This window comes from Hemiscyllium ocellatum, chromosome 14 (genome assembly GCF_020745735.1).
Source record: "Hemiscyllium ocellatum isolate sHemOce1 chromosome 14, sHemOce1.pat.X.cur, whole genome shotgun sequence".
Lineage (NCBI taxonomy): Eukaryota > Metazoa > Chordata > Chondrichthyes > Orectolobiformes > Hemiscylliidae > Hemiscyllium > Hemiscyllium ocellatum.
Window position 1 is genome coordinate 36,007,353 of NC_083414.1, and position 24,643 is coordinate 36,031,995.

The 24,643-nt window shown below is 42.1% G+C and overlaps 1 protein-coding gene across 5 annotated transcripts in view; it reads right to left on the bottom strand.

Moving 5' to 3' along the window:
- LOC132822348 (uncharacterized) overlaps positions 1-24,643 on the bottom strand; it is a 64,406-nt gene that overhangs the window by 5,292 nt on the left and 34,471 nt on the right. For 4 of the 5 annotated variants that reach the window (XM_060835635.1, XM_060835636.1, XM_060835633.1 and 1 more), the window contains one exon: positions 11,083-13,593. The exons of the other annotated variant lie outside the window; for it this stretch is intronic. In XM_060835635.1, coding sequence (XP_060691618.1) covers positions 13,218-13,593 — 376 coding nt within the window. In that variant the 3' untranslated portion in view covers positions 11,083-13,217. Of the gene's footprint in view, positions 1-11,082; positions 13,594-24,643 lie in introns of those variants that run through there. 5 annotated transcript variants of the gene reach the window in all.

A 24,643-nucleotide genomic window follows, 5' to 3' on the forward strand; every position in this document is an offset into this window, starting at 1 on the left:
TCTCGTATACTCAAATGTTCTGACCTATAAAGGCAAATAACATCTTCACAATTCTGTCTACGTGCAGCTCCATTTTCAAAGAACTATATGATTGACTATGTATTTGACTATATGGAATAAATTTAAATGAAAACATGAACCTAAAAAATAAAGTCAGAAAACGATTGCAATTCATACCAAGATTGCTGATGACACGTTCAAGTGGAAACTGTCCCAATATGCCATTCTCTAGTTACACCCAGTATGGTTACAAATATTGTTTTAACAAATATTGCTTCCTCAACACTGTTTTAAATTCAGGGTTTCTGAAAGAATGCTAGAAAGTTTAAAAATAAGATTTAATCAAGCTTGCCAATAGCCTGATTAGTAGATGAATTCACTTTGTGGTGTGTTACAAAATCATTCACAATAGTTCCCAAGTTGACTAAGCAGTGGAGATTATATAACAAATTTTGGTATACCTACATTATGAAAGATGATTTTTAAGGCAAACGTCTTGATTCAAGTTTACGTTTTGTCCCTTCGAAAGCTTGTCACAGATGCTGCCAGATTGCCGAGTATTTTCACATTTCCAGCATCCACGATATTAATGCTTGTGTGAATATTGAATGATAGTAAGATAGAACTTGGTTAAGTCTGTCAACTCGTGCATGTCTAGGTTAACATATAAATGACAGAAACTGGGTGAGATGCTAAAGAGCCTACTGACGGAAAATTAATATACCTGTACTATAAAATTATTTTAACCTTAATTTTTCAAGCCATTTAGTGATTCTATGTTAGCTTCAATTACAATACTTTAGAAAAGTAGAAATATTTTAAAGAAGTTTGCATAATCTGTGAGGTGCTGAATTAGATCTGGGCGGCACAGTAGCTCGGTGGTTAGCACTGCTGCCTCACAGCACTAGGGACACTGGTTCAATTCCAGCCTTTGCCGACTGTCTGTGTGGAGTTTGCACATTCTCCCTGTGTCTGTGTGGGTTTCCTCCGGGTGCTCTAGTTTCCTCCCACAACCCAAAGATGTGCAGGTTAGGTGAAATGGCCGTGCTAAATTGCCCATAGTGTTCAGGGATATGTAGGTTAGGTGCATTAGTCAGGGGTAAATGTAGGGGAATGGGTTTGGTGGGATACTCTTAGGAGGTTGGTGTGGACTTGTTGGGCTGAGGGGCCTGTTTCCACTCTCTAGGGATTCTATAATAGCAGGAATTCTTATTAAAATAACAGGAAGTTTAGAATACATAGATCAAAATGTTTCCAATTTCATAACTCCACTAATCACACTTGAGAGTATGTCTGTGGTATTCCTCCTGTCAAAATACTTCTATGGATGATAAACACTGATGCAAAGCAGGAAGACAAAATGGAGATATTTTGGAAAACAGAAGATTTTTGAAAAATTATTTACATTCTTAAAGTGTTGCTCCTGTTTTCTAGAATCATCAGTATAAAATATGCAGTATAAAATTTTAAACATCATCAATCTGACAATGAAATTAATAATCTGTGATCTGCTGTGGGGAATTTTGATCAAGGCATTGCTTTTTTTTTAGGAGAATGCTTTGGGGTTGTCAGCTATTCCTCAGTTTGAGCGTCACAGCTACTCGGAGTCCTGAGTTTCCGCCATTTCAGAGTATTAAAAACAAACGTTTGTGGGGGAGACACTTTGCAACCCCCTGGATACAATGTTCAGTCATCAAAACTGATTTTTCATGAATGCTTGTGAATCTGGGTTCACGAAGGACATTAGAATTTGTTTAATGGTTGTCTAAATGGAATCCAGAGGATAAGGGGAGGCATTGCTCCTGTTTTCACTACAGTGTAGAAGTGTGGTGATTACAAATGCTCTCATCTGTAAGACCTTTGCTAACTTGGGTAGTCTTTGCTGTCATTTGTTGCCGTCATTTGTAGAAGACTGAGCTAGTGTAACTAATCCAGTATTGCTGGAGGCATTAGCAGTGATCTTTCAGGAATCGCTTGAATCAGGGAGGGTTCCAGGGGAGTGGAAAATCACTAATGTGACACCCCTGTTTAAAAAGGGAGTAAGGCAAAAGACGGAAAATTACAGATTGATTAGCCTAACCTCGGTCGTGGGTAAGATCCTGGAATCCGTTGTGAAGAAAGAGAATTCTGAATACGTGGAAGTATATGGTAAGATAGGGTAAAGTCAGCATAGTTTCATCAAGGGGAGGTCATGCTTGACAAATCTGCTAGAATTCTTCAAGGAAGTAACTAGCAGGTTAGATTAAGGAGAGCCAATGGGTGTTATCGACCTGTACTTAAAGAAGTCTTTAGGTTATAGATTCCCTACAGCGTGGAAACAGGCCCTTCAGCCAACCAGTCCACACCAACCCTCCAAAGAGTATCCAACCGAGATCCATTTCCCTCTGACTAATGCACCTAGAACTATGGGCAATTTAGCATGGCCAATTCACCTAACCTGCACATCTTTGGACTGTGGGAGGAAACCGGAGCACCCGGAGGAAACCCATGCAGACACGGGGAGAACGTGCAAATTCCACACAGACAGTCACCCAAGGCTGGAATCGAATCTGGGACTCTGGTGCTGTGAGGCAGCAGTGCTAACCACTGAGCCACCGTGCCGCCTAGTTCTTTGACAAGATGCCACAAAGGAGGCTACTGATTAAGATAAAGGTCCATGGTGTCAGAGGCAAGGTGCTTGCATGGATAGAAGCTTGGCTGTCTGGCAGAAAACAAAGAGTGGGAATAAAAGGGTCCTTCTCAGGATGGCAGCTGGTGATGTAATGTTCTGCAAGGCTTAGTGTTGGGACCACAACTTTTCACTTTATTCATTCACAATCTAGATGAAGGAACTGAGGGCATTCTGGCTAAGTTTGTAGATGATACAAAGGTAAGAAGAGAGATAGATAGCATTGAGGAAGCAGGGAGACTGCAGAAGGATTTAGACAGGAGAGTGGGCAAAGAAGTGGCAGATGGAATATAATGTGGGAAAGTGTGAGGTCATGTACTTTGGTGGGAAGAATAGAGGCATGGACTATTTTCTATACTGAGAAAAAATTCAGAAGTCTGAAGTACAAAGAGACTTGGGAGTTCTAGTCCAGGATTCTCTCAAGTTAAACTTGCATGCTGAGTCAATAGTTAGGAAAGCAAATGTAATGATGGCATTTATATTGAGAGGGCTTGATTATCAAAATAGGGATGTGGTTTTGAAGTTCAATTGTGGGGTGGCACGGTGGCAGTGGGGTGGCACGGTGGCACAGTGGTTAGCACTGCTGCCTCACAGCGCCAGAGACCTGGGTTCAATTCCTGACTCAGGCGACTGACTGTGTGGAGTTTGCACGTTCTCCCCGTGTCTGCGTGGGTTTCCTCCAGGTGCTCCGGTTTCCTCCCACAGTCCAAAGATGTGCGGGTTAGGTGAATTGACCATGCTAAATTGCCCATAGTGTTAGGTAAGGGGTAAATGTAGGGGTATGGGTGGGTTGCGCTTTGGCGGGTTGGTGTGGACTTGTTGGGCCGAAGGGCCTGTTTCCACACTGTAAGTAATCTAAATCTAATCTAAAAGGCTCTCGTCAGACCACATTTGGAATATTGTGCATAGTTTTGGGCCCCATGTCTCAGGAAGGATGTACTGGCCCTGGAGTGTGTTCAGAGGAGATTCCAGGAATGAAAAGCTTAACATACGAGGAATGTTTGAGGATTCTAGGTTTATACTCGGAGTTTCAAAGGATGAGGGCGTATCTAATTGAAATGCACAGAATACTGAATGGCCTAGACAGAGTTGATGTTGGCAAGATGTTTCCATTGGTAGGAGAGACTAGGACCCAAGGGCATAGCTTTAGAGTAAAGGGAAGAGCTTTTGGAATGGAGATAAGGCGAAACTTCTTCAGCCATGTGGTGAATCTATGGAATTCATTACCACAGAAGGCTGTGGAGACCAAGTCATTGAGTATATTTAAGACTGAGATAGGTTCTTGAGTATGAAGGGGATCAAGAGTTACAGGTAGAAAGCAGGAAAATGGAGTTGAGAGACACATAAAACATGATTGAATGGCGGAGCAGACTCAATGAGCTGATTGGCATCACTTCTGCTCCGATATATTACAGCCTTACTGGATCACCTCATCGTTGGTTGTGTTTTGAGAGAGTTCATCGTTAAGGTATGGAAGTACACAACACATTCCAGAGTTTTTCCTTCAACATATATAGGTGGTGAAAGATTTAACTGATAAATGAGTTTTGTTTTGACAACATTCAAGAATGGGCTGAGTTTCTTGAATCTAGACTTGAAGAGATTGAGAGGAGCTTGTAATCTGGCACAGAGCGGGCAATAATACTGTAAACTGTAGATCAGTTTTGGCACTGAGGTATGTGTTAAGGAATTTTCTATTTTGATTGTACTTAATATGACACTAGAGGCAGTTGATCTTTGAAGCAAATCTCCCCACAAGATGGTTATAACCATATTATTATGAAGCCAGTTCGCAGGATTGTGCTGAACTTTCTTGCTAGCCAAATCTTTGGGCAAAACTCGACAAAGCCTTACAATTAACTGAGTTAAATGCAGTGGTCAGCTCAATGTTGTTCTTGACACTTTTCCTGGATTTGTCTGACAAAAATGGCTATGTTTGAGGCTCCTGTAGAAGGTCCAAAGCCTACTTCCTGTGTCTCTGGGAAGACTTCCACAGCCACAGGAAGTAGGCAGTTCAGAAGAATGTGTGTCAGGATTTTCCCTGGCATCAAAAAGAAACAAATATCTCAAGCTTCCATCGCATATTTCCATTCTTTAAGGCTAATTATTTTCCTCCCAAACCCTCAGATAAATGCATGGAATATTGATATGAGCAAAAACACAAGATAAGTGTGAAATACCAGAGAGACTGACTTTCTTGAAGGTGGCTAAATCACAAAGGTTGGATGAATTGTATGCTAGGCTGCTAGTTGGTCAGTATGACCCCAGTTGTGGGCAAATTATGAGCACCATTATATCTGTTACTTAGGCACAGATTAGTCAAGGAAAGAAAGGTTTTGATTGGGAAGCTCATGTCTTACTTTTTTTTGAGGAAGTAATAAAGAGTGTTGATGAGGGTTTTGTAATGGATGTTGACGACATGGATTGTAGTAAGGCATTTGACAAGGTTCAGCTCAGCAGACAGGTCAGAAAAGCTAAAACCCATGAGATATAGAAGATTTGATGAGTTGGATCCAAAACTGGCTTAATAATAGAGGAATGTTTTTGTGAATAGAAAGTGTTTTCCATTGGTGTTCTGCAGGATTTTGTTACTTGTCCCTTTCTGTTTATGGTATATATTAATGATATAGTTTTAAAACTGGAAGGCACATTTGGGAAATTATGCGGTTGGTTCAAAATTTGGCCATGTCGTTGATAGTTAAGAGGATGACTATTGGCTGCAGGGTTTTTTCAATGGTATGGTTGACTGAGAAGAAAAGTGGCAAATGGAATTCAATCCAGAAAGGTGTCGTTGTTTGGTTCTAGGTTCACAGGAAAGGAGTTCCAGGATTTAGACTCAGTGACAATAAAAATATGGTTCCATATCAGGATGGTGTTGGAGAGGAAATTGATGATAGTTGCGTTCCCATGCATCTGTTGCCCTTATCCTTCTAAGCTGTGAGGCCACAGGTTAGGAAGGTGATGTCAAAGGAGCTCTGATGATTTATGCAGTGCATCATGTAGATGGTATACACTGCTGCGGATATGCATCAGTAAAGGATGTGAATATTGATCATAGTGGCTGGGTTGCCAATCAAGTGAGCTGCTTTGTCCTTGGATGATGTCAAGTTACTTGATTGTGTTGTTGGAGCTGCACGATCCAGTCAAGTGGAAAGTATTTTATCAGACCTCTAACTTGTTCCTTGTACATAGTGGGTAGGCTTTGTGAGTTACTCACTGCAGAATTTCTGACCTCTCTCCTGATCATGTAGCCAAAATATTATTTGGTTCATCCAATTCAGTGTCTGATGAGCGCTAGCCACAGGATGCGCTAAATAGTGCTGAACATTGTGCAATCATCAATGAACATCTCCACTTCCTCTATAATGGAAGGAAGGTTATCGATGAAGATGATTCGGCACAGGTTACCACTCCAAGTACATCTTGCACAGATGTGCTTGGCACCACTGCAAATTCCCATTGATTCCAGTTTTGCTAGGGCTCCTTGAAGAGAGAATTGGATGAACATTGCCTTGGTTTCAAGAGCAATCACTTATCCCTCATCCATGTTTGGATCAAGATCAGAAGCCTAGTTGCTCTGGTAGTATCCAAACTGGGCATGCAAGTGTTGCTTGATAACACTGTTGACAATCCGTTCCATCACTTTGCTGATATAAAAGTAGATTGATGGCACAGTAATTGGCCAAGTTGAATTTGTCTTTTCTTTTTGTGCACCTGGACAACTTTCCACATTGTTGAGTAGATGCCTGTGTTGTAACTACATTTGAACAGCTTTGCAAGGGGCACGGCTAGTTCTGGCACAAAAACCTTCAGTATTACTTCCTGAATATTTTCAGGCCCCATAAATTTTGCAAAATCCAGTGTGTTCAGCCAGTACATTTGATGTGTGAACTTAGTTGAATTGGTTGAAGACACGCAGCTGTGATGCTGGGAACCCCTGAAGGAGGCCCTGAAGTAGGCACTTTTGGCTGAAAATAGATGCAAATATTTCTGCCCTTGTCTTTTTGCACTTGTGGGCTGGGATCGACCGGCATCAAGGATGGGGATATTGTATAGCCTCTATCTCCTGCTAGTTATGTAATTGTTCACCATCAATCAAGTCTGGATGCGCAGGACTGCAGAGCTTCAATCTGATCTGTTGACCATGGGATCACTTTGTCCCGCATATTGCTTGCTGCACATTATTTGGCAGACAAGTAGCCCTGTATCGTAGCATGGCCAGGTTAGCACCTGATTTTTTTTTAGTAATGCCCGTTGATGTTCCTGGCATATCCCCATGCTTTACTCATTGAATCTGGATTGATCTTCCAGCTTGATGGTAATGGTAGGATTTTTTTCTTTATTCTTTTTCGTAGGATCTGGACATCACTGGCTGGTGAGTATGTGATGCCCGTTCCTAGTTGCCCTTGAGAAGGTGCTGGTAGTGAGCTGCTTTCTTGAATCATTTGAACCAAAATGTTATTATGGAGGGAATTCCAGGATTTGGACCCAGAGACAGTGAGGGAACACTGATATGTTTCCAAGTCAGGGTAGTGAGTGACTTGAAGGTGGTGATGTTCCTATATATCTGCTGCCCTTGTCCTTAGATAGAAGTGGTCATGGGTTTAGAACATGCTGTGTGAGGATCTTTGGTGAATTTCTGCAGTGCATCTTGTAGATGGTACATACTGCTGCTCCTGAGCATGGGTGGTGGAGGGAATGGATGCTTGTGGATGTGGTGCCAATCAAGTAGGCTGCTTTGCTCTGAATGGTGTCAAGCTTCTTGAGTGTGGTTGGAGCTGTGCCCATCCAGGCAAGTGGGGAGTATTCGATTACACTCCTGACTTGTGCTTGTAGATGGTGGATAGGCTTTGGGGTTTCAGGAAGTAAGTTACTCGTCACAGTATTCCTAGCCTTTGACCTGCTCTTGTAGCCACTGTGTTTCTATGGTGAGTTCAGTTGAGTTTCTGATCGATGATAACTTCCAGCTGTTGATCATGGGGGATTCAGTGATGGTAACGCCACTGAATGTCAAGGGACAGTGGTTAGATTGTCACTTAGAGTCAGAAATGTAGAGCACAGAAACAGACACTTTGGTCCATCTTGTCCATGCCGACCAGATATCCTAATCTAATCTAGTCCCATTTGCCGCATTTGGCCCATATTCATCTAAACCCTTCCTATTCATATACCCATCCAGATGCCTTTTAAATATAATTTTACCAGCCTCCACCACTTCCTTTGGCAGCTCATTCCATACATGCACCACCTTCTGCATGAAAAAGGGTTCCCCTTAGGTCCCTTTTACATCTTTCCCCTCTCACCTATGCCCTCTAGTTTTGGACAACCCTACTCCGGGGAAAAGACTTTGTCCATTTATACAATCCATGCCCTTCATGATTTTATAAACCTCTACAAGGTCACCCTCATCTTCCACCTTGGGACACTCCAACCCCACAGCAGTGGTTAGCACTGCTGCCTCACAGCGCCAGAGACCCGGGTTCAATTCCTGCCTCAGGCGACTGACTGTGTGGAGTTTGCACATTCTCCCCGTGTCTGCATGGGTTTCCTCTGGGTGCTCCAGTTTCCTCCCACAGTCCAAAGATGTGCGGATTAGGTGAATTGGCCATGCTAAATTGCCCCTAGTGTTAGTTAATAGGTAAAATGTAATGTAGGGGTATGGGTGGGTTGCGTTTCGGCGGGTTGGTGTGGACTTGTTGGGCCAAAGGGCCTGTTTCCACACTGTAAGTAATCTAATCTAATCATTGTGGATTTCACCAGTTTCCTCATTTCCCCTTCCCCCATCTTATCTCAGTTCCAACTTTCCAACTCAGCAACATCCTCATGACCTGTCCGACTATCCATCTTTCTTCTGACCCCTCCATTCCACCTTCTTCTCCAATCTGTCATCATTACCCCCACCTCCATCTACCTATTTCACTCTCATCTATCTTCTCCCCAGCCTCACCCCCCTCCCATTTATCTCTCTACCCCCTCGACTAACAGCCTCATTTCCGATGAAGGACTTTTGCCCGAAACGTCGATTCTCCTGCTCCTCAGATGCTGCCTGACCTGCTGTGCTTTTCCAGCTCCACATTCTCAACTCTAAGCTCCAGCACTACAGTTCTCACTTTCGCGTAGTTGGGAAAACAGCCCCAGCGTATTCTGCCTGTCCCTTCTTCACTACCCTATTTACCTGTGACTCCACTTTCAAGGAACTACGAACCTGCACACCAAGGTCTCTTTGTTCAGCAACACCTGCCCAGGACCTTACCATAATGTGTATAACTCCTGTCCTGATTTGTCTTTCCAAAATGTAGCACTTCACATTTATCTAAACTAACGTTATCTGCTACTCCTCAGCTCACTGGTCCATCTGATCAAGATCTTGTTGTAATCTGAGGTAACCTCCTTCACTGTCCGCTACACCTCCAATTTTGGTGAAATCTGCAAACTTACTAACTATATCTCCTTTGTTCATATCCAAACTATTTATAAAAATGATGAAAGGCAGTGGACCCAGCATCGATCGTTGTGGCACTCCACTGTCACAGGCCTCCAGTCCAAAAGGCAACTCTCCAACAGTACCCTCTGTCTTCTACCTTCAAACCAGTTCTGTGTCTAAGTGGCTAGTTGTCCCTGTATTTCATGTGACTTAACCTTGCTAACCAGTGTCCGATAAGCAATCATGTCAAACATGTTATTGAAGTCCATATAGATCATGTCCACCTCTCTTCCCTCATTAATCCTCTTTGTTATTTCTTATTGGTGACGGTCATAGCCTGGCATTTGTATAGCACGAAGGTTACTTGCCACGTATTGGCACAAGCCTGGATATTGTCTAGAACTTGTTGCATTCGAACATGAACTGCTTCAGTATTTGAGGAGTCACAAATGGTGCTGAATGTTTTACAATCTCAGCAAACATCTCCATTTCTGACCTTATGTTGGAGGGAAAGTCATTGATAAAGCAGCTGAAGATGGTTGGACCTAGGTCACTATCCTGGGGAATTCCTGCAGAGATGTCCTGCAGCTGAGATGAATGACTTCCAACAACCACGACCTTCTTCCAATGTGTCGGGTGTGACTCTGACCACCAGAGGTTTTGCCCCCTGATTCCAATTGATTCCATTTTGCTAGGGTTCCTTGGTGCCACATTCAGTTGAATGCAGCCTTGATGTCAAGAGCTGATGTCAAGCTCTTTTGTCCACATTTGAACCAAGACTCTAATGAGGTCAGAAGCTGAGTGGAACCCAAACTGGGCGTCATTGAGCATGTTGTTGCTGAGCAGGTGCTGCTTGATAGTACTGTTGATGACATCTTCCATCACTTTACTGATGACGAAGTGGATGGATGAGGCGGTAATTGGCCGAGTTTTGACCTGCTTTTTATGGCCTGGATATGCTTGGGCAATGTTCCACATTGTTGGACAGATGCCAGTGTTGTAACTTGGCTAGGAGAGAGACAAGTTCTGGAGCACACGTCTTCAGTACTATTGCTGGAATGTTGTCGTGACCCGTAGCCTTTGCAATATCCAGTTTCTTGATATCAGATGGAGTTAATCAAATTGGGTGAAGATGGTGTCAGTAATGCTGGGGACCACTGGAGGAGGCCGAGGTAGATCATCCACTTGGCACTTCTGGCTGAAGATTGCTGTGAACGTTTCAGCCTTACCTTTGTGCTGGGCTCTTCCATTACTGAGGATGGGGATATTTGTGGAACCACCTCCTCCAATGAGTTGTTTAATCAGTAAGACACAGTCTTCCTTTGCCTGTTAGGTTATTGAGGGCTTTTTGTACTGCACTTTTTCTGGCATCTCCCCTCTGCCTACCATGAACAAGGAGATCCAACAGCATTGCTCACAGCACCATCACAGCACACCCCAACCTCTCCACATGGCGAAGTCACTAAGATATGTCCACAAAGCCTTCATCTAGACTTGAGAATCATATCTGGAGATGGTAGTCCCAAGAGCTTGGAGAATTGCATAGATTATGTTTTCAGGTCTTGGAAGTTCAATAGTATTTTGAAGGGTCAGAAAGGTATGGATAACCTAAACCGATATTTTGCAATACATGAGGCTTTTGAAAACATTCTGTGTAGAAGGTGGAGACATTTTGAAGATGGATAATATTTGACAGCAATCACTAAAAGTGAAAATGGAAAGCCGCATTTTCAGAAATTTGGTGAACATGTGTAACGTAATGGATCTGAACAGAGTCTATTATGGTACCATAGGTGTGACCACAGAAATTCAAAATGAGGCTCAGGAGCTTGAATTGAATTTACGGTATTGAAATATGAGGAAAATAGATATTGGAAGTACAATGCAATGATCCCAGCTGGTGTTAAAACTTGCCAAGTCAGGTCCGAGAATGAAATTTGGTTTGATTGATAATACTTTGTTTTTTATTTAAATTAACCTGGTGGTCCTACATTAAAACATAAGCACGGCAAGTTACAGATTTGATTTTAGCAATAAAACATAGTTTAATTATGCAAAAGAAATAAAAGTAGAACAAAGCATATTAAGCTCCCTACATAATGCAGTCCCAGAAAAACTCCAAGAAAAACAAAATTCCATCTACTCACACTACTTACACTTTACATTTACTCAAAATGCAGAGAAATATTTCTATCAGATTTGTAGCTTGACTGTTTCTTTTCAGGTCTGGTCCTAGAGACAGTGGAGTCCTTTTCCACGGCTGACACAGCTGAGATCTTCAACATTCACAGCTTTGAAGAAGCAAAGTTAAAAATCACACACCGGGTTGTAGTCCAACAGGTTTATTTGGAGGCATAGCTTTCGAAGCACAGCTCCCCTTCATCATTTCAACCTACCTAGGTTTATCATTTCAGCTGCATGACACTGTAATCTTTTGCTATAAATTCTGTGTGTTATGGTCCTGCTTCACAACCACCTGATGAAGGAGCAGTACCTCGAACATTAGTGTCTCCAAATAAACCTGTTGGACCATAGCCTGGTGTTGTGTGATTTTTAATTTTGTCCACCCCAGTCTAACACCAGCACGTCCAAATCTTGAATAAACAATGCAGACTACTAACCAAACACACATGGTCTGAATGTTTTTGCAAACTATAATCCTTACACTGAAGTAACTTATCTCCTTAACTGGTCTGAAGTACCTTGTTTTCTGGGAGAAACTATCCTTGTATCTGACTCCATTCAGGTTTTTCTCAACCAAATAAAACACTTTCTAAGCTAAAATATCAATCCTTTATTATTCTAAACCCAAAATGAGCTAATGTATTTCAATGTCTTCTCACTCCTGTTCTAAAACTCCACAATATAATAAAATTTCATTAACTTGTCACAAGGCCTTCAGTCAGCTCTCTTTTACACACTAGTTCAAAACCATGGTTCAAAAACGACTGCTTTAGTTATGCATGAAATTCCTTCAGACAAATAGACCACTACTCAGATGACACTACCTTAAAATCCAAACACCTAAAAAAAATAACAAATATATGCATAAATCACACTCCTTTCATAAATAGATGCATAAATCACACCCCATTCATCGAGCATATAAATGCTGGATGAAAACTTGACATCCATTTTAAGTTTGCAGATAGAGGGAGAATAAATTAACAGAATCTTGATTGGTACAAATTTTCTCTTAATTTGTATGCGGGGTATGGATGTGATTGGCTAGGCCAGTATTTATTGTCCCATCCCTGTTCCTCCTGAGAGCTGCTTTCTTGAATGGTTACAGTCCTGCAAGTGTAGATACATGTAAAATGTTATTGGGAAGGGAGTCCCAGGATTTTGACTGCGACAGAAAGAAGTGGCAATTTAGTTCCAAATCAGGATAGCTTATGGACAGAGGGGAAACTGAAGATGGTGGTCCTTCTCAGTGGTGATGGTCACGGTTTTATATAAAACTGGTTTAAGTATAGTCTTACTCGTGAAATGAAGTTATAATGCTTTGCTCTTAAACAGGCCCCTCGGGCTATTCCTCAATGGAATCCTGCTAATTATAATATCTAATCCATTCCTATGGTAGACAGTGCCCTACTCAATCTAGGTTAAAATTAATTTCATTAGCTTTTTGCATATTTTTAACTTATAGATAAATAGATAGGAAAAGTATATGGCCTATAACAGGTGAGAGCAGTTTATTGGTCCTGGAGGACCTATGAACAAACAGCTAGTACACAGAGTGGAAATCTCTGGCTGATCTTGGGAGGCTTCAGCTGTCCCGCCAAAGCATCAGAAAGGAGATCTGGAACAAACGATTATTTTAATATTGTTGCTAAAAACTGTTTATATTTTTAAAAGAGCAACAAGAATCACATTTCCTTCGCATTCTGATTCTAGGATTCTTAAAACTACTATTCCATACATAAACTCAGAATTGAATTCCCGGCTTTTGAATTTGCAAATTTAATTTGTATAAAACAAAGATAGATGTGTAGTGTAAACACAGAACTAAATAGTAATCATCTCTCGACTAGCTGCAAATGATGTATATTTAATAATTACATACAGTATCCTCCCATTGGTAAAAACAATTCAAAACACTTGAATCGCCACTTTCATCCCAATTTACACCCTGGTTTCACTCACGACCATAAATGGATGAAATGGGAGAATATTTTGGCGAAAGCTATGCCTTCTGGAAATGCTAGCAAAATAATAATCAATATCTTGTTCTGATATTCCAAAATCCATATTTCCATGAAGTGTGTTCCATTCTGTTTCACTATCTGCAAGTGCCTCACCATCCTGTGCTACATAAACATTGGAATAGATAGATGGTGGCCTGCTCTGGGTATATTCTGCTACAGCTAAGTCCAGGTGCTCAAGATCCAAAAGGTCTTGTTCTGTCCAGAGAATGGCTGATGGATGGTTCCAAGATGCTTCAACTCTGGGTGTTGAGGTAGTTTGATGGTCTTCCAAAACGTGGTCCAAACAAGTACAACTTTTGAAAAGAAATGTAAAGAACTATAAGGATCAAAAATTGTGCAATTGGTTTCAATGAAATGAGCTGCCTATAATCTAATTGCAAAGTTACAATAAAGAAATCATGTAAATCCTATTGGTTGTTATTTTTGGAAACAGTGAAAATAACCCAGTAATGACTTATTTTAAAGATGGCAATGAAGATTAAACGCAAATTGTGATCTATGTAGTGTCATGGCTCAGAGTTGCCTGTCTACGTAACAAAAAGGCTACTCACTGACGTTTGTGCATAAATTTGGCTGTAAGAGAGTTGAGGTTTAGCATTGAATGCAGAACGTTGATCAATTTGCAGACGATACAAAAATTGGTGGGTAGTGAATAGTGAGGAAGATAGCCCTGGAGTCCGGGAGGATATAGATGGGCTGGTCAGATAGGCTGATTAGCAGCAAATGTAATTCAATCTGGATAAGTGTGGGGTGATGCACTTGGGCAGGACAAATAAGGCAAGGGAATATCTGATGAATGGTAGAACCCAGTGATAAGCACTGACGATCAGAGGGATCTTGTCCACCAGTTCCTTGAGATATTAGGGATGGTAGATAAAATGATTAAGGAGGCATATGGTATACTTGCCTTTAATAGTTGAGGCATAGGGTTTCATAGCAGGGAGATTATTGCTGGAAATGTATAATACATTGGTTAAGCCTCAGTTAAAGGATTGTGTGCAATTTTGGAATCTATATTGTAGGAAGGATATGATCGTACTGGAGAGGATACACAAAGAGATTTGCCAGGATGATGCCTGGGCTGGAGAGTTGCAGTTACAAAAAGAGATTGGACAGAATGGGGTTAGTTTCCTTAGAACAGAGGATACATGATTGAGATGTAAAAAAATTAGAAGGGCATAGCTTGAGCAGACAGGAAGAAATGTTTTCCCTTAATGGAGACATTAATGATCCTGGGACGTAGATTTAAAGTGGATGCAGAAGGTTTACAGGAGATGTGAGAGAAAATGTTTTTCCCCAGAGGGTGTTGGATTTGGAACTCACTGCTTGTGTGAGTGGTAAGGGCAGAAACCCTCACAACATTTACCAAGTATTTAGATGGGTACCAGCAATGCCAAGGTATACAAGGCTATGGGCCCATTGCTGGAAAATGGGATTTGAATATTAGATGGTTAATTTTGACCGGCGCAGATTCGATGGGCTGAAGGGCCTTTTTGACCTGTCGATCTCTGACCCGAAATCACACAGTAATTTGAAGTAAGGGCAAGTGGATGGTTTAGCACAAGACTCTTGAGGTCTAGGCCACTCTTGTATATTAGCTTCATGAAAACAAAATAAATGAAGTTGAGCCTCAGGCACAAATCCGACTGATAAATCTGAAAGTGCGTGGACCTTCCAGTTGCAGTAGGAACGGCTACCTGACTGCGATTAGAAGGGACAATCCAGTAAAACGTTGGTAGGAACAGGCCTGATCAATTGCAAGGTGGGGGGGGGATGGGTAAGGAGTTACCGACTTACCATTACCACTAGAGGTCTGGACATGAATTTTAAGCAGCGCCAAGCCATGTATTCAATGCCTCCAAGTCAACAGTATCTGTGTGGCAACAGCTTACAGGAAACCTTGAGGTAACACTGTGGTTCCAGCCTTCCCCTCTGCTACCTACTGATACCTGAAGTATCATTAAGCTCTCCATGTTCAACTGACAAATGTCTCAAATCAGACAAAGCATGGCACCACATAACATTTTCTATAAAAAATGTCTGGAAACAGTGAGAGTTGCTCTTCTCTTACTAACAGCAGTAAAAGTCTCTCCTGGCCATGAAAGGAAGTCTGGACAGACATTATTGCAGAGGTTAGCAGGCACTAGGTCCTAGGCACACCTGGGTTGACTGCAGGAACTGAATCAATGACTACCTCTGCACCACCAGGGCAATTAGAATGGTGGCATTGGATCAATATGGCTCTCATGATAGCAACAATTAATGTCTCTAGTGAGAGAAGCCATTGGGCAGGCAGTAGAGTACAATGTGAGGCACAGCAGTAGATATATCATGTGGCCTGGATATACATGGGCCAGAATTTGCAGGCTGATCCTTCCATCTTTGTACAAATGGCATGTGAGCAGGTACAGGTTACCTGATTGGCCACAGACAAAAGGGTAACTAGGGAGAGAATAGGGCCCCTCAAAGATCAGCAAGGAGGCCTTTGTGTGGAGCCACAGAAAATGGAGAGATACTAAATGAATATTTTACATCAGTATTTACTGTGGAAAAGGATATTGAAGATATAGACTGTAGGGAAATAGATGGTGACATCTTGTAAAATGTCCAGATTACAGAGGAGGAAGTGCTGGATGACTTGAAACAGTTAAAGGTGGATAAATCCCCAGGACCTGATCAGGTGTACCCGAGAACTCTGTTGGAAGCTAGAGAAGTGGTTGCTGGGCCTCTTGCTGAGATATTTGTATCATCGATAGTCACAGGTGAGGTGCCGGAAGACTAGAGGTTGGCAAACGTGGTGCCTCTGTTTAAGAAGGGCAGTAAAGACAAGCCAGGGAACTATAGACCGGTGAGCCTGACCTCAGTGGTGGGCAAGTTGTTGGTGGGAATCCTGAGGGACAGGATGTACATGTATTTGGAAAGGCAAGGACTGATTAGGGATAGTCAACATGGCTTTGTGCATGGGAAATCATGTCTCACAAACTTGATTGAGTTTTTTGAAGAAGTAACAAAGAAGATTGATGAGGGCAGAGCAGTAGATGCAATGTATATGGACTTCAGTAAGGCGTTCGACAAAGTTCACCATAGGAGACTGATTAGCAAGGTTAGATCTCATGTAATACAGGGAGAACTAGCCATTTGGATACAGAACTGGCTCAAAGGTAGAAAACAGAGGGTGGTGGTGGAAGGTTATTTTTCAGACTGGAGGCCCGTGTCCAGTGGAGTGCCACAAGGATCGGTGCTGGGCTCTCTACTTTTTGTCATTTACATAAATGATTTGGATGCGAGCATAAGAGGTACAGTTAGTAAGTTTGCAGATGACACCAAAATTGGAGGTGTAGTGGACAGCAAAGAGGGTTACCTCAGATTACAACAAGATCTGGACCAGATGGGCCAATGGGCTGAGAAGTGGCAGATGGAGTTTAATTCAGATAAATGTGAGGTGCTGCATTTTGAAAAGCAAATCTTAGCAGGACTTACACACTTAATGGTAAGGTCATAGGGAGTGTTGCTGAACAAAGAGACCTTGGAGTGCAGGTTCATAGCTCATTGAAAGTGGAGTCACAGGTAGATAGGATAGTGAAGGCGGCGTTTGGTATGCTTTCCTTTATTGGTCAGAATATTGAGTACAGGCGTTGGGAGGTCATGTTGTGGCTGTACAGGACATTGGTTAGGCCACTGTTGGAATATTGCGTGCAGTTCTGGTCTCCTTCCTATCGGAATGATGTTGTGAAACTTGAAAGGGTTCAGAAAAGATTTACAAGGATGTTGCCAGGTTGGAGGATCTGAGCCATTGGGAGAGGCTGAACAGGCTGGGGCTGTTTTCCCTGGAGCGTCGGAGGCTGAGGGGTGACCTTATAGAAGTTTATAAAATGATGAGGGGCATGGATAAGATAAATAGACAATGTCTTTTCCCTGGGGTCGGGGAGTCCAGAACTAAAGGGCATAGGTTTAGGGTGAGTGGGGAAAGATATAAAACAGACCTAAGGTGCAACTTTTCACGCAGAGGGTGGTACGTGTATAGAATAATCTGCCAGAGGATGTGGTGGAGGCTAGTACAATTGCAACACTTAAGAAGCACTTGGATGGGTATATGAATAGGAAGGCTTTGGAGGGATATGGGCCAGGTGCTGGCAGGTGGGACTAGATTGGGTTGGGATATCTGGTCGGCATGGACGGGTTGGACCAAAGGGTCTGTTTCCGTGCTGTATATTTCTATGACTCTATGACTCATTAGCTGTCAGAGGGATGTATGTTCATAAGGTAGTTAAGTGGCAATTGAGCTGAGACTCAGTCATCCCATGTATCTGCAAGAGAAAATGACACTTAATGCCAAAGAACAATCAATGATAGTTGGAGGAGTACCCAACATGAGGGACACATGCCTACAGAAAAGGAGGCAGGGGAATCAGCCAGACAGCAGGACAGTGAGACAATTGTACATGGTGAAGCTGGAGTGTAAAGAGCTAATAGTGCGGATGCGTCAAACTTGGCATCAACCACTTGGCAGAAATAAAATGGACTTCATAGAGGAATGGGAGAATTGATTGTGAATAATGGGAACCTAATTCTTTCTGCTCTTCAATGCTGGGCTTTGCATTCTGGAGGAATGTCCTGCTCCATCCACCATAACCCTGCAATCTACCACTGAGGAGGAGAATCTCAAAGCTTCAGTGTTTGCTCTGTCATCTATTCCTCCTGCACTCTCACCAGCACCGATTATGGTCCCAGCTGATGGTGAAACTGAACAAGTCAATTCCTGGTTAGAAACATGACCTGACAGGTCATAACATTTACTTTTGTAATTTGGTTACTTTAGTAGTCATTCAGCGAGCACACATAAATGAGGCTGCCAATGTACTTTTAATAATACGTCATATTGCATAAAGGAAAGGGGATAAAGTCACTTTAGAAAGATAATAAACAGAAAAAAAAATTCAATTCTTTTTCCCAGCAATATTCTTTACAGACACTCAATGCTTTTCTTACTGAACTGGTGAGGTCACAAGTATCTCATTTCAGCAACTTTCTGCACATTTACGAAATAGGATTCTCTCTTTCATTCCTCAAGGCATCTATGACTTTTCTCCCTGAACACAAAGAAAGTGAATTCAGAGCTTTTTCCAATCACATTATCTGTTTTGCGATTTCTAAACAGCACATATGGCGGCTGGTTTTTCTTTTTCTGGTCATAAAAACACAACTGAGTAAACACTTCAGGAATTATCTCACCAGGTAGAACGTCTACTCATTTAATTTGACTTCAGCTCCATACCATAATTTCAGCAAAATTCATCTCCAAATTCCGAGACCTGTGACTCTGCTCCCCCTTTTCAACCGGATCCTCAACTTCCTGTCCCACAGACTGTAATCAGTGAGAATAGGTGTCTTCAACACCGGTGTGTGACAATGCTGCTCCTTTAACAAGGTTATTCAGTCCTTGGGTTTTTTTAAAAGAGAGGAATCATCAAGGCAGAGGTGCCAAAATGTCTGAACTGGCTACTTTAATAATGGCCAACAGATGCTACCTAAGTCAACAAGCAGAAAATGTTTTCAGGTTTTTTAAAAAACACTTGTACAATGAAGGGGGAAGTAGCCAATTCTCTCAGTTCAGGTTTTTTCCCCTAGTTTTGGGTTAGTTTTAGCTGCAGACCCAAAGAAACAGCTCCCTGCTGATCCTCCCTCTCTCTCTCTCTCTCTGACATCTCTCTCCTAGAAGAACCTGTTTTTGAATTTGCTTTTTTGGCAAGGAGTGTGTTTATGGGATGTTGCAGGAAATCGGAACAGCTCCTTATTAAGTTGTGTTTCATCTCGTTTGGGTTTTCAACTAGTTATGTTTTTCTAAATTTGAATTCCTTGTGTTCGTGTGTTAAACAATCTGTTTTGTTTGACTAGCTGTGTCGCTCCTGGAGTTTTCGCCTTTGGTCTGCTTAAAACAACGAGAAATTTTAGGGTCTGGGCTACCATCTTAAAATGTTTTGAGGGGATCTGGTCTGGTCCAAAACAGATTGGGGGCTCACCTGGGATTTGTTCTATAGTTCCGATTTGGGATGAGGGTTGTTGGACTCAAAGGCAGCGAGCGGTAGGTGTGTGAGTGTCTTTTGTTCCGGTTGTTGAATTCGGATGTTTTAAACAATGCTTGGTGTAGTCTTGGCTCTTTCAGTCACCAAGAGTTTTCTGGGGGTGGAAGAAGTGACTTTGGGGGCTTTACAAAAGGTGAACAAGGAAAAGCTGCTGGGCTTGGAGTTATCTCCATCTGTAAGAAAGGGAGATGATTACAGCAACAGCTCAGCATTTAAATTTGTTGGAAACACCATCAGAATCTTTAGAGATGGCTAAACTCCGATTGAAAAGGAAGCTGCTTCAGGTAGAGAAACAAAAGAATAAAGAAATGAAACTGTCCGAATTACGGTTAAAAGCTGAGGAAAGAAAAAACAAATGAAAGGCCCAAACAGGAAAAAAAAACCAAGGATGAAATAACATTGTTAAAGGAGCAGCATCATCAGAGATGCCCCACAGGCTGTATATTCAGCCCCTTACTGGGCTCCTTATGCATTCACAACTGTATGGTCAAATTCAGCTCTAACTCCATTTACAAATTTGTTGATGACACCACCATAGTGGGTTGGATCAACAATATGACAGAACAGGATGAAGAGAGCTTAGCGGCATGGTGTAACGACAACAATCTCTTCCTCAATGTCAGCAAAACAAAGGAGCTGGTCATTGACTTCCGAAAGGGGGGGTGGAGGACATGCCCCGGCCTGTATCAATGGTAGAGATGGTGGAGCTGGTCGAGAGCTTCAAGACAGCTAATCAGGTGGAGCTAGGTCTTTACTTATATTTGAATTTTGTTTTAAGTCTCTGGGTATTTTTGTCCTTTCCCTTACAACACAGAGAGAGAGAGAGAGCGAGAAAAGAGAGAGATTTCTTGCCAGCTCTAGGTCTGTAACAACCTGCAGTTAGACCAATCCAGCAGCTGCTGTTAGGCAGGTTAGCTTTATTCAAAGACTTCTGATGCCGCTCTGTCTCAGTAGCACAACCATTTTACTGCACCAAAAGCAACTTGGTCTCTTACAACTAACAATGTATACTACTTGATTTTCAAGTTGCAAAACTCTCCTAACACAAGAGGACATGGCCGAGTTGGAAGGTTGGATCTGGGATAAGGTGGGGGGAGGGGAGATCAAGAAACTGGTGAAATCGACATTGATGTCATGTGGTTGGTGAATCCCAAGGTGGGAGATGAGGTGTTCTTCCTCCAGGCGTCGGATGGCTTGGATTTGGTGGTGGAGGAAGCCCAGGACTTTCATGCCCTTGGTGGAGTGGGAGGGGGTGTTGAAGTGGTCGGTCACAGGACGGTGGGATTGTTTGGTGTGTATGTCCCTGAGATGTTCCCTTAAACATTCTGTGAGTTGGCATCCTGTCTCTCCAATGTAAAGGAGGCCTCATCGAGAGCAACTGACACAGTAGATGAAGTGTTTGCATGTGCAGGAAAATCTCTGCTGGATGTGAAAGGATCCTTTGGGGCCTTAGATGGGGCTGAGGGGGAGGGTTTTACACCTCTTGTGGTGGCAAGGGAAGGTACAGGGAGTGGAGGAGGGGTTGATGGGGGATGTGGACCTAATGAGGGAGTTGCAGAGGGAATGATCTCTGAGCAATGCTGATAGGAGTGGGGAAAGAATTATATCTCTAGTGGTGGGGTCAGATTGTAGGTGGTGGAAATGGCGGAGGATGATGTGTTGCATCTGGAAATTAGTGGGGTGGAAGGTGAGGTCAGGGGGGTTCTGTCCTTGTTGCAGTTGGAGGGGTGGGGTTCAAGGGCAGTGGTGCGGGAAGTGGAGGAGATGCTTTGGAAGACATTGTTAACCATGTGGGAGGGGAAATTGCAGTCTTTGAAATAGGAGACCATTTGGGATGTCCTGGAATGGAATTGCTCTTCCTGGGAGCAGATGCGGCAGAGATGGAGGAATTGGGAGTAAGGGGTGGTGTTTTTACAGACAGAATAGGAGGAGGAGGTGTAGTCCAGGTAGCTGCGGGAATCGGTGGGTTTGAAGTACATGTCCATGTTGAGTTGGTCACAGAGATGAAGACGGAGAGGTCCAGGAAAGGGAGGGAGGTGTCTGAGATGGTACAGGTGAACTTAAGGTCAGGGTGGAAGCTGTTAGTGGAGTTGATGAACTGTTCAACCTCCTCATGGGAACATGAGGTGGCGCCAATACAGTCATCTGTGGTGGAGGAAAAGATGGGGAATGGTGCCAGTGTAGCTGCGGAAGATGGACTGTTCCACATACCCGATGAAGAGGCAGGCATAGCCGGGGCCCATGCATGTGCCCATGGCTACCCCTTTGGTCTGAAGGAAGTAGAAGGATTTGAAAAGTTGTGGAGGGTGAACATCAGTTCAGCCAATCGAATGATTGTGTCAGTGGAAGCATACTGGTTGGGTAGGCGGGAGAGGAAGAAATGGAGGGCTTGGACATGTACAGGGACTGTAATCATATCATAATCAATATCCTGAGGGCTTCTTCTCAATAAATACTGAACTAAACTAGTGGTGTCAATACTGTGACTATAGGTGCAGATCATAGGCCAGCAATTCTCCTACAAGTCAGTCTCCCAGTTACTGTCTAACATACAAAACATGCAAGTCAGGAGTGACAGATGGGCAGTAACTGTTCCTATAGCCACGCCATCCACATCTCGTGAATGAATTAAGAACTACACATTCAGACCTACATCTCCTGACTCAACTTCGCTTATGGTCTCTCACATGCAAATTAAGCTAAACTGGCAGATACGTCTTATCGCATAACAAGTCCTTCTCCACTATTATAGTTATTTTTTTTCTTTCTCTTTTTGCAAAAAAACCAAGAAAACAAACAATCACAATAAACAATAAAGAAGAAACAAAAACTTCAAAATAAACTCCTCCTCACTGGGAAGACACCAACAGAATCAGTCTCCTCTCCTCTTTAATACAGGAGAAAAAGAACAGAGTCCTTCACTCACACTGATCCAGCTCCCTCAGAGGCAGCTCTCAGAGTTAACAGAATGTTTGTCATTCATATTCTTTTTTTCTCTCTTTTCTCCTGGCACCCATGTCGTGTGTGTGCAGGTGTTGGACACAGTGAAGAACAACAAGTATTTAAATTTTTATTCATTCTCCACTATTATAGCATTCTAAACCACTCAGCACATTTCAATTAAAGCCTCACTCCTCCCAACATCTACCACCCTACACAACAGCCCAGATTTTATGTTTTTCTGATGCCAGTATCCACCACCTTCTCTGACCTCACTCCTCTATCTTTATTGCACATCCTTCAGCAGGCTAAATCCCTCCCTTTGGAATATTCATTCTCACCTTTTTTAAAATTTGCATCCATTCTTTATTTTCTCATTTGCCATTGGCCATCACAGCCTTCATTAATACCTACATTAGTGATTGAAGTCTATTTTAGCCTTTATGTAATTTTACTAGATTAGAAATCCTATCTACTCCACTGAATATTTCAGGAAGCAATTTTCAGCATTAGTTCAAGGCTTCCGCTATATAGGAACCTGTATGTTTATATAGTGGGATGGAATTCATCATAGTAGAAAAACACAGAAACAACTGCACAATGAAAATATTTAATCAGCCTGGTTTCCTGAGCATTTCTTATTTTGCTTCTGGCTATTCTAATAGCTAGGGAATGAATATACGGATAGTAACTAAAAGGGGGGCTTACACAGACAAACTGCCAATGACCAGAGAAATCATTTAAATACCACAATGTATAATTTTGCTTTCAGAGAAACTATGACCATCCATCTCTTCAAGTGGTCTCTGAATCCCCAAACCAGAAATATAGTTTAATTTACAATGCTGTACAATCACCGCTGTCAGCGTTGCTGTGAAAGGTAACATGATCGAGAACCTGATTTATCAAGTTATTGGGTATGCATCCAACTACCAGGATGAAACTGACTGAGAAGAGACAGCTCAAACAACTATTGTGGATTTTCCTGGGATTTGGAACGGGGTTACAAAAGATAGACTTAAGGTTGAACTTGTTTTCACTGAGGAAAAGATTATCTGGAGGAAATTGAATCCAGATGTCTAAAATAGGAAGCACGGTGCAGCCATAAGTGGGTAATTAAACTGCGATTGGGCAACTACAGGACAAGAGTACAAAATTAACAGGGCTTAAGATTAGTGGAAATTTTGATCCATTAGGATAATAGATATTCCAGCAACAGCATTTCATGCTGGGGCATGATTTATGCTGTTTAAAAATAAAGCTAAGGAACATTATATTTTAAAATCATCTATACAATATGATGTTTCATATACTACTGGTACTATGTGTGGATTATTGTGTGAGCATACACTTGGCAAGATGAAACATACAAATTTGACAGAATAAAACTTAAGTTGAAATAAAATTCTGCAGTCCTATTTGATAAGGAAAGGCAAACAAACCTGATTCTACCAACATCTGTCTAATTTTCTCAGTGATAGTTTCTATGTAAAGCACTGCAATTGCAGAAATTGCTTCTTTTAATACTGGTGTTAAATAACGTTTTTTGGAATTCTGCTATACTACTCCCTCAGATGGTGACATAGAGATGGAGGGGGGGATTAATGTAAAAAAGGACAAATAATTTGATATATTTACAAAGTTGTTTCAAAGGACATGGATCCATGGAAATTAACAGAGACCATACCATTATGAGGACAGGATACAGTTTTGGAAAATCTGTGCACATTAAGGATCCCTGATCAGTTTCATACAACACATATGAAATAGGAGCAGAAGTAGACCACTCAGCACCTTTGATCAAGAATCGATCTGCTGCTGCCATAAAATATTCACCACTGGGGTGACTTTACAGAGGTTTATAAAATCATGAGAGGCGTGGATAGGGTAAATAGATAAGGTCTTTTCCCCTGGTGGGGGACTTCAAAACAAGGGGGCATAGGTTTAGGGTGAGAGGGGAAAGGTTTAAAAGGGATCTAAGGGGAAACGTTTTCACACAGAGGATGGTGCGTGTATAGAATGAGCTACCAGAGGAAGTGGTGGAGGCTGGTACAATTACAGCATTTAAAAGGCATCTGGATGGGTATATGAACAGGAAGGGTTTAGAACGATATGGACCAAATGTTGGCAAATGGAACTAGATTAATTTAGGATATCTGGCTGGCATGAATGAATTGGACTGAAGGGTCTATACTGTGCTGTGTGACTCTATGACTCTATTTTCATCAATCTTTGAGGAAGAGAGTTCCAAAGAGTCATACACTTCAGTGAGAAACAACTTTTATTTCTTTCTGAAATGGGTGACCTCTAATATTTGAGG